Genomic DNA, 13401 nt, shown 5'->3' on the forward strand with positions numbered 1-13401 from the left:
CAAAGTGCTGGCCCGACTGTTGGAACATGACCTTTATGCCAAGGCAGAAAAGTGTCTGTTTTTCCAACAGTACGTCTCCTTCCTCGGATACCGCATTACCACCTCAGGTGTGGAGATGGAGGGAAATCGCATTTCAGCCGTGCGTAATTGGCCTACTCCAACCACGGTTAAGGAGGTGCAGTGCTTTATTGGCTTTGCCAACTACTATCGGAGGTTTATCCAGGGCTTTGGCAAAGTCGCAGCTCCCATCACATCTCTGAAGGGTGGGCCGTCCCGGCTACGCAGTTCTGCTGAGGCTGACAGGGCCTTCAGTAACCTGAGGGTTCTGTTCACCTCAGCCCCCGGTACTGGCCCATCCCGATCCATCACTACCGTTCGTAGTGGAGATGGATGCGTCCGAGGTAGGGATAGGCGCTGTCCTATCTCAACGCTCGGGCATGCCACTCAAGCTTCGCCCCTGTGACTTCTTCTCCAAGAAGCTCAGCCCGGCGGAGCAGAACTATGACATTGGTGATCAGCAACTGTTGGCTGTGTTCCGAGCCCTGACCGTGTGGTGGCACTGGCTCGAGGGGGTGAAACACCCTTTCCTCATCTGGATGGACCACCGTAACCTGGAGTACATCCAGGCAGCGAGGAGGCTGAACCCTCGCCAGGCCAGGTGGGCCCTATTCTTCACCCGGTTTGATTTTATTCTATCATACATTCCGGGTACGAAGAACGTGAAGGCAGAAGCACTGTCACGGCTGTATTGTGGCGCCGGTAGTATGGGCGATGGACGCAGACATAGAGAGGGCGTTACGCACAGAGCCATCTCCACCTCAGTGTCCAGCTGGGCTGCAGTACGTGCCGTCTCTTGTCCGTGACCATCTGATCTATTGGGCACACACGTCCCCCTCCTCTGGAGTATCAGTCGTAAAGTTCGCTGCCTGACCAGAAAGTACAGGTGGCCTACCTTGGCTAAGGACGTGAGGGTGTATGTCTCCTCCTGCTCGGTGTGCGCACAGAGTAAGGCACCTAGGAACCTCCCAGCGGGTAAGTTACAGCCCTTACCAGTTCCACAACGGCCATGGTCACACTTGTGTATTGACTTCCTTACTGATCTTCCCCTCTCTCAAGGTAACACCACCATCCTGGTCGTTGTGGACCGCTTTTCCAAAGCCTGCTGCCTCCTTCCTCTGCCTGGTCTCCCCACGGCCCTGCAGACTGCGAAGGCCCTGTTTACACACGTCTTCCGGCACTACGGGGTGCCAGAGGACATAATGTCTGTCCGGGGTCCCCAGTTCACATCCAGGGTCTGGAAGGCGTTCGTGGAACGTCTGGGGGTCTTGGTCAGCCTGACCTCTGGGTTTCACCCCGAATCTAATGGGCAGGTGGAACGGGTGAATCAGGATGTGGGTAGGTTCCTGCGGTCCTACTGCCAGGACCGGCCAGGGAAGTGGTCGGTGTTCTTGCCATGGCCCGAAAATGCCCAGAACTCTCTCCGCCACTCCTCCACTAACCTAACGCCATTTCAATGTGTTTTACGATATCAGCCAGTTCTGGCACCGTGGCATCAGAGCCAGACCGAGGCTCCTGCGGTGGATGACTGGTTTTGGCGCGCAGAGGAGACGTGGAACGCTGCTCACGTCCACCTCCAACGCGCCATGCGTCTCCAGAAGGCCAACGCTGACCGCCACCACAGTGAGGCCCTGGTCTTTGTACCGGGTGATCGGGTCTGGCTCCCGACCCTGAATCTGCCCCTCCGCCTGCACTGCTGGAAGCTGAGCCCGCGGTTTATGGGGCCGTTCAATGTCCTGAGGAGAATCAACGAGGTTACCTATAGGTTATTACTCCCTCCAGATTACCATATTAACCCCTCGTTCCATGTGTCTCTCCTCAGGCCGGTGGTGGCTGGTCCGCTCCAGGAGTCTGGGGTGCGGGAGGTCCCTACGCCCCCTCTGGACTTCGAGGGGGCCCCGGCGTACTCCGTCCGTTCCATCCTGGATTCGAGGCGTCGGGTGGGGGGCATTCAGTACCTCGTCGATTGGGAGGGGTACTTTCTGGAGGAGCGGTGCTGTGTCCCAGTGAGGGATATCCTCGATCCCTCCCTGTTGCAGGATTTCCCTGTTTTCCTGTTATTCTGTGATATACCCTCCTGCTCCTGACTCCTTCAAATCACCATCACACCTGAGCTTTTCATGCATGACAGTGTCTAGGGTTTACTGAGAATGGTTAGACAAACTAAAAACATCCAGTCAGCGGCAGTCTTGTGTGCGAAAACAGCTCATTAATGAGAAGTCGAAGGAGAATGGCAAGAATCTTGCAAGCTAACAGGCGGGCCACAAACAGGCAAAGGGGGGTCCGACTAGGTATTAAATGGGTGTACCTAATCAACTGGTAAATACAGCAGCCGTCCATATGTCTCCGTCATATCTGCATTTGCCCTGCTCTGTTTTCTCAGTTAAAGCATCTTATTTTTATAAAGAAACATCACTAGTTGCTGTGGTTGTACAGTGCCTTCAGAAAGTATTTAGACCCCTTGACTTTCCACATTTTTTTACGATACAGCCTTTTTCTAAAATTGATTAAAATAAATAAAAATCATCAGCAATCTAGACACAATACCCCATAATGAAAAAGCGAAAACAGGTTTTTAGAATCTTAAAAAAAAAAAAACATTAAGAATGCTCAGGAGCATCCTGTTTCCATTGATCCTTGAGATGTTTCTACGACTTGGAGTCCACCTGTGGTAAATTCAATTGATTGGACATGATTTGGAAAGGCACACATCTGTCTATATAAGGTCCCACAGTTGACAGTGCATGTCAGAGCAACAACCAAGCCATGAGGTTGAAGGAATTGTCCATAGAGCTCCGAGACAGAATTGTGTCGAGGCACAGATCTGGGGAAGGGTACCAAAAAATGTATGCAGCATTGAAGGTCCCCAAGAACACAGTGGCCTCCATCATTCTTAAATGGACGTTTGGAACCACCAAGACTTCCTAGAGCTGGCCGCCCGGCCAAACTGAGCAATCGGGGGAGAAGGGCCTTGGTCAGGGAGGCGACCAAGAACCCGATGGTCATTCTGACAGAGCTCTAGAGTTCCTTGTGGAGATGGGAGAACCTTCCAGAAGGACAACCATCTCTGCAGCACTCCACCAATCAGGTCTGTATGGTAGAGTGGCCAGACGGAAACCACTCTTCAGTAAAAGGCAAATGACAGCCCACTTGGAGTTTGCCAAAAGGCACCTAAAAACTCTCAGACCATGAGAAACAAGATTCTCTGGTCTGATGAAACCAAGATTGAACTCTTTGGCCTGAATGCCAAGCGTCACGTCCGGAGGAAACCTGGCACCATCCCTATGGTGAAGAATGGTGGTGGCAGCATCATGCTGTGGGGATGTTTTTCAGTGGCAGGGACTGGGAGACTAATCAGGATGAAGGGAAAGATGAACGGAACAAAGGACAAAGATCCTTGATGAAAACCTGCTCCAGAGCGCTCAGGACCTCAGACAACGCAGGAGTGGCTTCGGGACTAGTCTTTGAATGTCCTTGAGTGGCCCAGCCAGATCCCGGACTTGAACCCGATCTAACATCTCTGGAGAGACCTGAAAATAGCTGTGCAGCGACGCTCCCCATCCAACCTGACAGAGCTTGAGAGGATCTGCAGAGAAGAATGGGAGAAACTACCCTAATACAGGTGTGCCAAGCTTGCAGCGTCATACCCAAAAAGACTTGAGGCTGTAATCGCTGCTATAGGTGCTTCAACAAAGTACTGAGTAAAGGGTCTGAATACTTATGTAAATGTGATATAATTTGCTAATTTCTAAAAAACGGTTTTTGCTTTGTCATTATGGGGTATTGTGTGTAGATGGATGAGGGAAAAAAAACAATTTAATCAATTTTAGAAGAGGTCTGAATACTTTCCGAAGGCACTGTATGTGAGCTGTGCGTGTGTGTGCATGTAAATGTGTGTAGTAAAAACTAAATGCACATTTCCATTCGTCCCTCTTATCACAGTTGGATGCCGACAGCAGTGGCAACGGTGGAGGGGAAAATTATACATGTACAAGTGTATGCATTAATTCACTCTAATTTGGCATAACAAACACCTCATTTAATTACACCGAGTGAAGTTTAACAGTGGAGCCACCCAATTAGATTAAAATGAAGGGAAGCAGAGAGAGAGAGAGAGAGAGAGAGAGGAAAGCCAATCCCCATGTATTATTCTGCTAGTGTGTTGTTGGTGAAACATTGTAGGCCGTAGTTATTTGGTTCTCTGCCCCTGAAAGCCCCATCCCTCATGCTGGTTTCAATTCCATAACCTTTCAGATCACAGCATAATGAGTCAAAATGGCTCGCACATGCACATTATGCCCCGACGAATCATTTTTCCACCCAACCAATTTACTCCCATGATTAAATATTTTTTTCCAACATGAGTCAGAGCCAGGGGTGCCAGGCAAGGCCATGTTTTGGAGTGTGTGTGTGTGTGTGAACAGCGCATGTGTGTTTAGACAACGGTTCCGGGGAGCCGTCCAGTGTGTGTGTGTGTGTGTGTGTGTGTGTGTGTGTGTGATGCTATATTTATGCAAGTAAGGGTGCACAGAAACACGACCCTGCGCTGGAGCCATTAGCTGTTCTATTAAATCTCAGGGGAGTTAAAAAGACAGCCTTTAACTGCAGGTATTTCCTGTCTCTTGATCTTGGGAGGCAGAACTCATTTCTGCCAGTGGGGTTCAGCCATCATAACAAGTTGCGGTTTGATGCCAACAGTTTATTATTCCATTTTATTTAGGGTGTGTGTGCATTGGGGGTGTGGGGGAGAAGGGGAAAGGAGAGGGTCCAAAGACCAAAAGGAAAGAAAGAAAGAAAGAAACACAAGGAACATTAGTTTGAGGTGCGAGTGGGTGTCTGGTTGGAGAGGACTCAGAGGAGGGCCACAGCCAAAAGATTTCTCAGCCGTTCATTATATACCCTCTCCTCCCTCAACTCCAATCCCACACAGGGCGAAAGTGTCTGTAAGCATCTTGTGTTTTTCTCTTGTTTTCTTCTTGGAGTCTCTCAGAGCTCCTTAAGCTTGAGGAGGTATTTTGGAGATGGTTTTGACTGTGTGGAAAACAGGATGTGAGCTTTTAAGACCACACTAAAGGGGTTTATGGCAGAGGGGGGACATTGTTCAGGCGTGTTCCTAGCCTTGTATACAAGGGGAACATTGAAACACCCCAGTGGTTAAGATGTGAGGGGAATTTATTGGATTCACATGGGCGAATTTTTTTTGTCAAAGCTAATAACAATGTGCTCCTCATTTAGGCTTCAGGGAAAAGGCATAGTAAGTTCTTGAGTAATTGGTGTCCTTTGGAAAATGTGGTAGAGTATTGTGATATTCGGGTGATATTTCTTCTGTGTCATGTCCATGATTGTAACTTGTTGAGCAATATTTAATTGTTACAATTTTGTGTAGAGGTCAAACAAATATTTCCCTCTCATACCTCGCAATTTCATACTCGTAATCATCATCACACAATTTGTGGTGTGATGCATGACTTCTCCACCATCTAAAAAAAAAAAAAAAAAAAACGTACAAAGAATTTCTTGAACTTGCTTGGAACTACGTAAGTGGTGACCTTGGATACCACAGGCAGGCCCAATGGTCCGAGGCTGCAGCAGCACAGTGGTGTGAAAGCCTCTGCTAACCCATCACTCTGTATGACAGGTTCAAACCGCAACTTATTGTGCTGAAAATTCCATATTGTCTGTATAATATATATATACACTACCAGTCAAAAGTTTGGACACACCTACTCATTCAAAGGTTTTTCTTTATTTTTTATATTTTTTACATTGTAGAATAATAGTGAAGACATCAAAACTATGAAATAACACATATGGAATCATGTAGTAACCAAAAAAGTGTTAAACAAATCAAAATATACTTTATATTTGAGATTCTTCAAATAGCCACCCTTTGCCTTGATGACAGCTTTGCACACTCTTGGCATTCTCTCAACCAGATTCACCTGGAATGCTTTTCCAACAGTCTTGAAGGAGTTCCTACATATGCTGAGCACTTGTTGTCTGCTTTTCCTTCACTCTGCCATCCGACTCTTCCCAAACCATCTCAATTGGGTTGAGGTCGGGGGATTGTGGAGGCCAGGTCATCTGATGCAGCACTCCATCACTCTCCTTCTTGGTAAAATAGCCCTTACACAGCCTGGAGGTGTGTTGGGTCATTGTCTTGTTGAAAAACAAATGATAGTCCCACTAAGCCCAGAATTCTGTGGTAGCCATGCTGGTTAAGTGTGCCTTGAATTCTATATAAATCACAGACAGTGTCACCAGCAAAGCACCCCCACACCATAACACCTCCTCCTCCATGCTTTACGGTGGGAACTACACATGCGGAGATAATCCGTTCACCCACACTGCGTCTCACAAAGACACGGCGGTTGGAATCAAAAATCTCCAATTTGGAGTCCAGACCAAAGGACAAATTTCCAACGGTCTAATGTCCATTGCTCATGTTACTTGGCCCAAGCAGGTCTCTTCTTCTTATTGGTGTCCTTTAGTAGTGGTTTCTTTACAGCAATTCGACCATGAAGGCCTGATTCACACAGTCCTCTCTGAACAGTTGATGTTGAGATGTGTCTGTTACTTGAACTCTATGAAGCATTTATTTGGGCTGCAATTTATGAGGCTGGTAACTCTAATGAACTTGTCCTCTGCAGCAGAGGTAACTCTGGGTCTTCCATTCCTGTGGCGGTCCTCATGCATAGCGCTTGATGGTTTTTGCGACCGCACTTGAATAAACTTTCAATGTTCCGTATTGACTGACCTTCATGTCTTAAAGTAATGATGGACTGTCGTTTCTCTTTGCTTATTTGAGCTGTTCTTGCCATAATATGGTCTTGGTCTTTTACCAAATAGGGCTATCTTCTGTATTCCCCCCCTACCTTGTCACAAAACAACTGATTGGCTCAAACACATTAAGAAGGAAATAAATTCCACAAATTAACTTTTAAGAAGGCACACCTGTTAATTTAAATGCATTCCAGGTGACTACCTCATGAAGCTGGTTGAGAGAATGCCAAGAGTGTGCAAAGCTGTCATCAAGGCAAAGGGTGGCTATCCCTCCAGCCACCCTAGTCATGGACTGTTCTCTCTGCTACCACATGGCAAGCGGTACCGGAGTGCCAAGTCTAGGTCCAAAAGGCTTCTTAACAGTTTCTACCCCCAAGCCATAATACTCCTGAACAGCTAATCAAATGGCTACCCGGACTATTTGCATTGTCCCTCCCACCCCCACCCCCTCTTTTTACACTGCTGCTATTCTCTGTTTATTATCTATGCATAGTCACTTTACCTCTACCCACATGTACATATTACCTCGACTAACCTGTGCCCCCGCACATTGACTCTGTACCGGTACCCCCTGTATATAGCCTCACTACTGTTATTTTACGGCTGCTCTTTAATTATTAGTTATTTTTCAATTGTTCTTCTTTTTTAATTTTTACTTATCCATTTTTTACTTAACACTTATTTTTCTTAAAACTGCATTGTTGGTTAAGGGCTTGTAAGTCAACATTTCACTGTAAGGTCTACACCTGTTGTATTCAGCGCATGTGACAAATACAATTTGATTTGATTTGTTTTGATAATCAACCTACATATATCTCTGACAGACATACTTACCCACCCAGGCATACCACCAGGGGTCTCTTCACAGTCCCCAAATACAAAATTAATTCAAGGCAACGCACATTATTGTATAGAACCATGATCACATAAAACTCCCTTCCATCTCAAATTACTCAAGCAAACAGCAAAATTGTCTTTAAAAAAACAACACCTCACAACACAACGCCTATCTGACCTAGTTAATCTAGTAAAGGCATACAGTATGTATATGTAGTAATTTATGTATGCGTGTAAGTCTTTAATATCTATGTTAATGTTTTAAAATGTATGTCAATTGTAAAGTATTTTTGTCTGTAATATATTTTTTGTTATGTGTCGGACCCCAGGAAGACTAGCTGTCGCCATAGGCGTCAGCTAATGGGGATCCCAATAAAATCTAAAATGCACGGGAAACAGCAATCCTACTAATTTGAAGCAAGTTGAGGGATTTTATGAACTAAGCTGTGTAATATGACATTAATAATGGTTATAAATGGCAGCTAGTGCAGCAGTCTGGGCCAGGGCAGGGAGGGACATGTCATGGCGGGACTCAGAGGAGGAATAGTATGGTGTGTGGAAAATAAAGTAGTACAATTAATTCCCCACCAAACCCAGCCCCACCACCACCGCACCGCCAACTTGGCAGGGCCTGTTAATGAAATGTGAAAATAGTTGTGGCACGTCGACTATGGGCATGGCGAAACCCTGCTGCATAAACTCATGATTAAACTGCTGTCCCCACGGTGTGGGCCTAATTCTAAATACACTCTGCTTTGCTTTGGTGGTAGGCGGCTTTACAGCTTTAGAGTCCAGAGACGAGCAGACAGACGGAGACACAGGGCTCTATTTTCGGCTGGCGCATTATAATAATTTGATGGGTGCTTATATTTGTCCTATTTCACACATGTACAAGTGTGTATTATACGCATGTGTGATTTGTAAATGTGTTTTTTTGCATATACCAACTCCCCCTGAGATTGGGGTCACGGCCAGGGTCTGCCATTATCAATGGCAACCCTGGAGCAATTAGGGTTAAGTGCCTTCCTCAAAGGCACATTGACAGATTTTTCACCTTGTCAGCTCGGGGATTCAATCTAGCAACCTTTCGGTTACTGGCCCAACACTCTAACTGCTAGGCTACCTGCTGCCATACCAAGTGAACATTTGTTTGCAATTTCAGCATGTAAAAACTGGTGCTCTGGTGTCTTAAGCCTGTCGCATGCTTCCCAGTCGAAACAGTTCACACATATGTTATGGCGAAATGTTATGAAGTTTTTTGTTTGTTTTGGTGTTCGGCAAGGTTTCTTTCCGGCTGTTCCCGCACACAATTTTTTTTCTTTAGGCAAGTTGAAGTTCGGTAGCCGAAGTCGACACCCCTTCGTCGGTGATTGGTCAACAGTACTACTCCTAGTAAGAGTGGGAACTATGGACGGAATTCTACTAGCGATGCCTAGTTTTCATGAAAAAGACTTGAGAAATACTGTACCAAACATCTTAGTTAGATTTAAGACCAGTGGTGGAAAAAGTACTCAATTCTCATAGTAAAAGTAATAATAACCTTAATAACCTTAATAGAAATTGACTCAAGTAAAAGTGAAAGTCACCTAGTAAAATATTACTTGAGTAAAAGTCAAAGTATTTGGTTTTAAATATACTTAAGTATCAAAAGTAAAAGTAAAAGTACAAATCATTTAAAATTCCTTAAATTAAGCAAACCAGGGGCACATTTGTCTAGTTTTATTTTATTTACGGATAGCCAGGGTCACACTCCAACACTCAGACATACATAATTTAATGTCACGCCCTGACTCAGGGGACTCGTATATGTTGAGTCAGGGTGTGTATATTCTTTGTGGTGTTTTCTATGCTTTGATCTATTATGTGTAGATCTATGTTGGCCGGTGTGGTTCCCAATCAGAGGCAGCTGTCGCTCGTTGTCTCTGATTGGGGATCATACTTAGGCAGCCTATTGGCACTAGTGGGGTGTGGGATCTTGTTCCGTGTAAGGTTTTGTTTAGTTTGTTGTTTTGTCGTTGTGTTTATTCAGTGTAAATAAACATGTACGTACAGTGGGGAAAAAAAGTATTTAGTCAGCCACCAATTGTGCAAGTTCTCCCACTTAAAAATATAAGAGAGGCCTGTAATTTTCATCATAGGTACATGTCAACTATGACAGACAAAATTAGGAAAAAAATTCCAGAAAATCACATTGTAGGATTTTTTATGAATGTATTTGCAAATTATGGTGGAAAATAAGTATTTGGTCAATAACAAAAGTTTCTCAATACTTTGCTATATACCCTTTGTTGGCAATGACACAGGTCAAACGTTTTCTGTAAGTCTTCACAAGGTTTTCACACACTGTTGCTGGTATTTTGGCCCATTCCTCCATGCAGATCTCCTCTAGAGCAGTGATGTTTTGGGGCTGTCGCTGGGCAACACAGACTTTCAACTCCTCCAAAGATTTTCTATGGGGGTTGAGATCTGGAGACTGGCTAGGCCACTCCAGGACCTTGAAATGCTTCTTACAAAGCCACTCCTTCGTTGCCCGGGCGGTGTGTTTGGGATCATTGTCATGCTGAAAGACCCAGCTACGTTTCATCTTCAATGCCCTTGCTGATGGAAGGAGGTTTTCACTCAAAATCTCATGATACATGGCCCCATTCATTCTTTCATTTACACGGATCAGTCGTCCTGGTCCCTTTGCAGAAAAACAGCCCCAAAGCATGATGTGTCCACCCCCATGCTTCACAGTAGGTATGGTGTTCTTTGGATGCAACTCAGCATTCCTTGTCCTCCAAACACGACGAGTTGAGTTTTGACCAAAATGTTCTATTTTGGTTTCATCTGACCATATGACATTCTCCCAATCCTCTTCTGGATCATCCAAATGCACTCTAGCAAACTTCAGACGGGCCTGGACATGTACTGGCTTAAGCAGGGGGACACGTCTGGCACTGCAGGATTTTAGTCCCTGGCGGCGTAGTGTGTTACTGATGGTAGGCTTTGTTACTTTGGTCCCAGCTCTCTGCAGGTCATTCACTATGTCCCCCCGTGTGGTTCTGGGATTTTTGCTCACCGTTCTTGTGATCATTTTGACCCCACGGGGTGAGATCTTGCGTGGAGCCCCAGATCGAGGGAGATTATCAGTGGTCTTGTATGTCTTCCATTTCCTAATAATTGCTCCCACAGTTGATTTCTTCAAACCAAGCTGCTTACCTATTGCAGATTAGTCTTCCCAGCCTGGTGCAGGTCTACAATTTTGTTTCTGGTGTCCTTTGACAGCTCTTTGGTCTTGGCCATAGTGGAGTTTGGAGTGTGACTGTTTGAGGTTGTGGACAGGTGTCTTTTATACTGATAACAAGTTCAAACATGTGCCATTAATACAGGTAACGAGTGGAGGACAGAGGAGCCTCTTAAAGAAGAAGTTACAGGTCTGTGAGAGCCAGAAATCTTGCTTGTTTGTAGGTGACCAAATACTTATTTTCCACCATAATTTGCAAATAAATTCATTAAAAATCCTACAATGTGATTTTCTGGATTTTTCTTTCTCAATTTGTCTGTCATAGTTGACGTGTACCTATGATGAAAATTACAGGCCTCTCTCATCTTTTTAAGTGGGAGAACTTGCACAATTGGTGGCTGACTAAATACTTTTTTTCCCCACTGTATATCACGCTGCGCCTTGGTCTGACCCGTCCTTCAACGAACGTGACATTTAAAAACAAAGCATTTGTGTTTAGTGAGTCCACCAGATCAGAGGCAGTAGGGATGACCAGGGATGTTCTCTTGATAAGTGTGTGAATTGGACCATTTTCTGTCCTGCTAAGCATTCAAAGTACTTTTGGGTGTCAGGGCAAATGTATGGAGTAAAAAGTACATAATTTTCTTTAGGAATGTAGTGAAGTAAAAGTTGTCAAAAATATAAATAGTAAAGTACAGATACCCAAAAAAACTACTTAAGTAGTACTTTAAAGTATTTTTACTTAAGTACTTTACACCACTGTGTAAGACGTCCTCGGGTAAAATGTCAAAATTAATTACAGATTTCTTGATTTATCTTCGGACTATTCTGACTCTTTGTTGTTGCTAGGGCGTCTCAAGAGAGACATACAGTAAATAAGGTCTTTTAAGGAAGTATGCGAGGCACAGATGTTCGCTTCGCCAAGCCGAGTTCTGCTAGGAGCAAACCAAACCTAGTATGCAGGCGCCTTTAGTGGTAATCCGCTTGATAATTGCATGGATTTTGTGAGCGGAAGCACAACCTATCCAGCCGTGATGCACAGTGCCCTTATGCTCATGGAACAAGAGAGGAGATGTGCTCGTGAGACTGCTTTGAAATAAATCTTAATCACCAAAGCTTTATTAAAAGATCAAGTTTGGCAGCAGCAGAACAGTGAGCAAACATCCCCTTTTTATCGATGTATTGTAGGCCTACATTACTTTAGCCAGCTCCCCGTTTGGACGTGTGTAAAAACCCCTCCATGTAGGCTACATGTCCATATGCCCATCATGAAACGAGAGATGAAAAGATGCTGGTGACCCTTGTATTTAGAACTTATTTTCCTCTAACAATTGCTTGTTTTCCTTTTCAAGCCTGCCATAGGCTACCCTTAACCTAGGCTAGCAATCCGTTGTCTTTTTACCCTGTCCATTTTATGATATCATGCTTCTGACCCCAAGCTCTTTAGAACATTTTTTTTTTTTCTTTAAAAAAAAACAATGCTTGTTTTTCGTTTAATTTGATTAAAACCCAAACTTATTTGAATGATTCACCGTCCTGGCTTTATGATGAGAATGTCCAGCTCGCATGCAATGGAATTTAGGAGCCATTTGGATTTTCATAAGACCTTCAATTGTCTGCTTTGCCTTAATATTAGGCTATATGTCCACGGGGAGCAATTATTGTGCATGTAGGTCTAACTGTATTTAGACTATTTAAAACAAGTTTTGATTAGAATTTGATTTGAATTATTCACTCTCTTTTTAGGCTTTATCAATAGTGAATTTAATCTTGGCTTATTGACAACGTTTGGCATGTCCATGGCTCAGCCATAATGCAACTTACAGTAGGCCTAGCCCCTACACTAGTGTGAATGCTATGTTTAACAATGTGTTTCCATAATGAAGCCATGGAATTACTTAGAACAATGTGGACTACAAATATGTTCAGTGTATTTAGCAAAGATGGGATAGGCCTACATTTTGTTATTTTGTTTCTGTAGGCTATTTAACAAACTAAGCTAAAACAGACAAACATTTGAATTGGAGCTGATGACAACGCAACACATAAAATACCGTAAATACACAACACATATTTAGCCATGGAGCACGCTCTGATTGGTCAGTGAGGGGTCAAGTTTCCAACGTATTTATTCATCAAATAAATGAGCCCTTTCACACCACCGCCACCTACTGCACCCATAATTCCTGCAGTGAAAATAGCTAAAATATTTCTGTCACACCCCTGGACCGATAGCGCTACCGCCAGTGCTAAAATTACCCATTGCATTAGGTTTGTTAAAATAGAGCCCACAGGGCCTACCGACCGACCGTGTCTGAGATTTAACGGGGGCACAGCACGGTTTAACGTACTGCAGGGGGCACATGGCAAGGCTTCGCCCCACTCCTGCCCCACCAGCCCTGCGGTTAGATTTTAGAAGACCCCAGATAAGAAACTGGAGTTAAATGTGGACGCAGTGATGTTTTTTTAAATTGTTTTTCTTGACACTATATTTAGAA

General features: G+C 44.5%; 1 protein-coding gene across 1 annotated transcript in view; it reads left to right on the plus strand.

Annotated features, from left to right (window-relative positions):
• The first annotated feature begins 437 nt into the window (after positions 1-437).
• Positions 438-13401, plus strand: part of LOC121539854 (RAB6-interacting golgin-like) — a 41997-nt gene continuing 29033 nt past the window's right edge. Inside the window, 2 exon segments of the mRNA XM_041848504.1 lie at positions 438-548; positions 1905-1960. Of these exon segments, the coding sequence (XP_041704438.1) occupies positions 438-548; positions 1905-1960 (167 nt within the window).

Source organism: Coregonus clupeaformis, chromosome 26, assembly GCF_020615455.1.
Source record: "Coregonus clupeaformis isolate EN_2021a chromosome 26, ASM2061545v1, whole genome shotgun sequence".
Classification (NCBI taxonomy): Eukaryota; Metazoa; Chordata; class Actinopteri; order Salmoniformes; family Salmonidae; genus Coregonus; species Coregonus clupeaformis.